Source organism: Pteropus alecto, unplaced genomic scaffold (genome assembly GCF_000325575.1).
Source record: "Pteropus alecto unplaced genomic scaffold, ASM32557v1 scaffold60, whole genome shotgun sequence".
NCBI classification, from domain to species: Eukaryota; Metazoa; Chordata; class Mammalia; order Chiroptera; family Pteropodidae; genus Pteropus; species Pteropus alecto.
The window spans coordinates 6,479,696-6,483,002 of record NW_006430726.1 but is presented as its reverse complement, the minus strand read 5'-3'; the positions used below and the strand labels follow the sequence as shown (position 1 = coordinate 6,483,002).

At 44.7% G+C, this 3,307-nt stretch overlaps 2 protein-coding genes across 8 annotated transcripts in view; one reads left to right on the top strand and one right to left on the bottom strand.

The window, feature by feature from the left end:
• IDH3A (isocitrate dehydrogenase 3 (NAD(+)) alpha) overlaps positions 1-3,307 on the bottom strand; it is a 10,823-nt gene that overhangs the window by 7,107 nt on the left and 409 nt on the right. For 2 of the 3 annotated variants that reach the window (XM_025050219.1, XM_006905330.3), the window contains exon 2: positions 1,717-1,779. The exons of the other annotated variant lie outside the window; for it this stretch is intronic. In XM_025050219.1, coding sequence (XP_024905987.1) covers positions 1,717-1,779 — 63 coding nt within the window. The remainder of the gene's footprint in view (positions 1-1,716; positions 1,780-3,307) is intronic. 3 annotated transcript variants of the gene reach the window in all.
• The window catches only part of CIB2 (calcium and integrin binding family member 2), a 15,135-nt gene continuing 14,830 nt past the window's right edge, over positions 3,003-3,307 (top strand). The window contains exon 1 of one of the 5 annotated variants that reach the window (XM_015594061.2): positions 3,003-3,120. The gene's annotated coding sequence lies outside the window, so the exon portion shown is untranslated. The remainder of the gene's footprint in view (positions 3,121-3,307) is intronic. The other 4 variants (XM_015594059.2, XM_015594063.2, XM_025050241.1 and 1 more) reach the window with 4 other exon arrangements.

Sequence of the window (3,307 nt, the reverse complement as noted above, 5' to 3'; positions counted from 1 at the left end):
CAGAAAAGCTACAAAGGGTCCCATTAATTCAAGTCCGTAAAACCAAAGGAAGCAAAAATCTTGATAGTGCCCTCTCGCTGACATTCAGAGGGTTCGTCACGAAGGCATGTGCTTTCCCCTCCATGGCAAGTTTTGTTCCCCACGAAACATTGCCCGTTTTGGCACTCGGAGAAGATGGGACTTCACCATCAAGAAAGGGTCTCCATCTTTCTGAGTTCCTCCATAAAACTGTCTCCTTAATGACACATGTAACTGAAATTAGCTCAGCAAAGTTAACATGTAACCAGTAAGAACAGCACGTGATCAAACCTGCAAAGTCTGAGTTACACTTAGAGTGACAGAGTATTTATAATGTAACATCAGCCATTTATTTCAAAGGCTTCAAACAAAACGAAGCTAGCGTTGCAAACACAGAAATAAAAATGTGCAAAGAGGAATAATGAGAGGATTCAAGTGACTTGAGATGATATTCAGACCCTCTCTCTCTCCATTTGGAAATGATACATCACGATTTGGGGACAGTCTCCCACGTGGAGGTTTGGTCTAGACGATGGTCTATCCCAGCTGCCTGCAACTACGCTTCCTTAAATCATTGATTCGTTTCCCTGGTCTCGCCCTCCGGTGATACTCCCTGAACAGGTAGACTAATTATTTCTGAATTTTTCTGTACATTGAAGAAATCTTTTTAAAAATTAGTTTTTCCTTTTCTTTCTTTCAAATATAGCCCCTTCCCTGCCAGGCTAAAACAATTTTTTAACGGACAGCCTAAAAATTAAATAATAGCAGCGCGCAATGATGATCTCATTAGCTTTCAGAATGTGTTTAAAACGCTTCGCCGTCCTTGAGCCTGTAAGTGCAGCCATATTCTGCATCTTTGTATGAGCAGAGCCCAGAACCTTCTGGCTTCTTCTTGTTCTCCCAAGTAGTCTCAATCAATGTCATCAGGCCACCAGAAAAATCGACTTTATTCCACGGTATAGAACATGAATGGAAAAAAGTACTATGCTCTTACAAATCCCTCATGGAGTAAGATGTCATATGGGAGTATAAGAAGCATGAAACACAAATCAGGTTCTGTAGGAAGACGTAAAATAAAACCGCGTAGAAAGTCACTGACCCACAGTCTTAGAATGCTCTAAAAATGTGGTTATCAGCTTTTAAAGCACAGAACTCCAATGCCGGGAATTCTAAAAGCAGCAGAGTCGATGAGAAATAGATGCTCCACTAACCGGACAGTCTCTAAGACTGCGTAGGGAGAGCACAAGCCTACGGGCCTCGCGGACGTCTGAGGCACTCCGAATGGGCGACCAATCTACTGTTTTTAGGGAAGCTCACAAAATAAAAATGCAAAGCAGGTTTTGAAGCTTCTCAACAATTTTTCTCAACTCGTAGTGGGTTTGAAGAAAACTGTCTTACCAAGACGAGACTGTGAAAAAAAAGGCACAGGCTCAAGGGAAATTTCGATCTATTTTTAACAAGGCTCCTTAACGAGATATTAATGCGACAGGCTTACATAGCCAGCTGTAATATAATTCTTTTAAACGTGGCCTGATAGGTTCATACATGTTAGCCGACAGTATTAATATACAGTATAAGTATGGCCAATTTTCTCTCATTTTAAATAAATGGAGATCAAGGGCTATCTAACAAATGTGTTAGAGCATCTTTCTTGAGAAACTTCTAAAAGGAAAAAATAAAAAAGGTAATTATACTCACACCACCAGCAAAACCTCTGGTCACCTGTTTTGGGTTGTGGAACGCCCCTAGCAGCCGAGAGACCTATATTAATATTAACAGAGAAATGCCATGCACAGAATTAAACCACACGCAGCAAGAGGCAGAGGCGAAGCCACTTCTGACGGCTGCTAATGCTGCACGTTTGCAGAGATATGCGGGAACCTCCTAGGAATATTTTCTCATATATTAGCTCAATGTGGCAAGCTACCTCAGATCTGAAAACCTGAACACTCAGTTTACCTTTGCTTGGAGAACTTAAGTACAGTATACTTTTAAAGTCGATTTCATGACTAAAAGCTGTCAAAGATGTCGAAGGTAAAATGAAACTATACTTTTTTAGCTCAGACATTGGATTTTCCTCAGATGACCTGTCTCTGAGGCACCTTCTATTCCAATCCCTGAAGGGAAAAACTGGCCCCACAGAGGTCAAATGACTGTCAAAGGTCACACAGGGAGTCCGTGTCAGAGGAGAACCTTGTCTTCTGAGTCCACAACCCAATACTTTCTCAATATCTATGTGGTTTATTTTTTTTCTTGTAGGCCACAATAAAAGCAAGACAGATCGACTAGCACGTTGATTATCAAAAGTGCCGCTTTAGTCTCTTATTCTGAAGGCTTCGTGTACCTGCCGCAGATTAGGTCTTAAGTGTAAACTCAGTGATTAAGGGACTGGCTTCGGGTTAGACAATGACATGGAAGTTACATAGCTACTGATGCCCAAGAGCCACCATCTGTTTGGTGACTCATTTGGATAAATGTGTCGATAACTAAAAAAGCTTCAGGTGTGTGTTCCTTCTGCAGGTGCTAGGTGCTCTCATATTCAATCATCAGACAACTCTGTGAAGCAAGTATAGATGTTTTACAGATGGGCATATTAAGGTTCAGAGATGTTAAGTAAATTGCTCAGGGTCACAGAACCAGTCGGTAGCACTCCAGGATTGAAACTGGAGACGCCTACGCTTCAGGGTAGAGCCTTATCACTAAATAACAGTACATGGGGACCTCGTTTTAAATGCGAACGAAGGAGAAGGAGAGTATCAAATTCTACGGAAAAAATTAAGTTGCTTATGGTACATTTCTAGGCGTGGTTCTTCACCGGTACCAGGAGGTGTGGGGGCCTCTTTTTCCCTGCACCTAGAATCTGTGCTGTGACCTTGGCCCAGAGCAGGCAGAATGGGACTAAGAACTGGGAACACCCAGACGGCCTGGTTTCCTCTCCCGTTCTGATACCGACTTCCTGTGTGACCTTGAGAATGACCTCTCAAGCGAGGCGCGCCACCCAGGAACCGAGGAGCCTCAGAGATGGTCTGAGCCCTCTCCAGCCCGGGCATCGCAGCTGTCAGAAGGCAGCAGCTCTCCAGATGGCAGATTCTCACCAACGAGGTAAAGGAGCTGCTGGCCTCCCTCTCCGAGGGTTCAGGGGGCAACTCGCGGTGTAGAGCGCCCGTGTCCTTTGGAGGGGACGCAGCCACGAGGGCAGCCCGGGGAGCTGGGATGCGGGTCCTGGCAGGAAGCGGTCTGAGGTCCGCCACGGGACCCTGTCCGCCCAGCGCCGGCGGTCCGCGAGCGG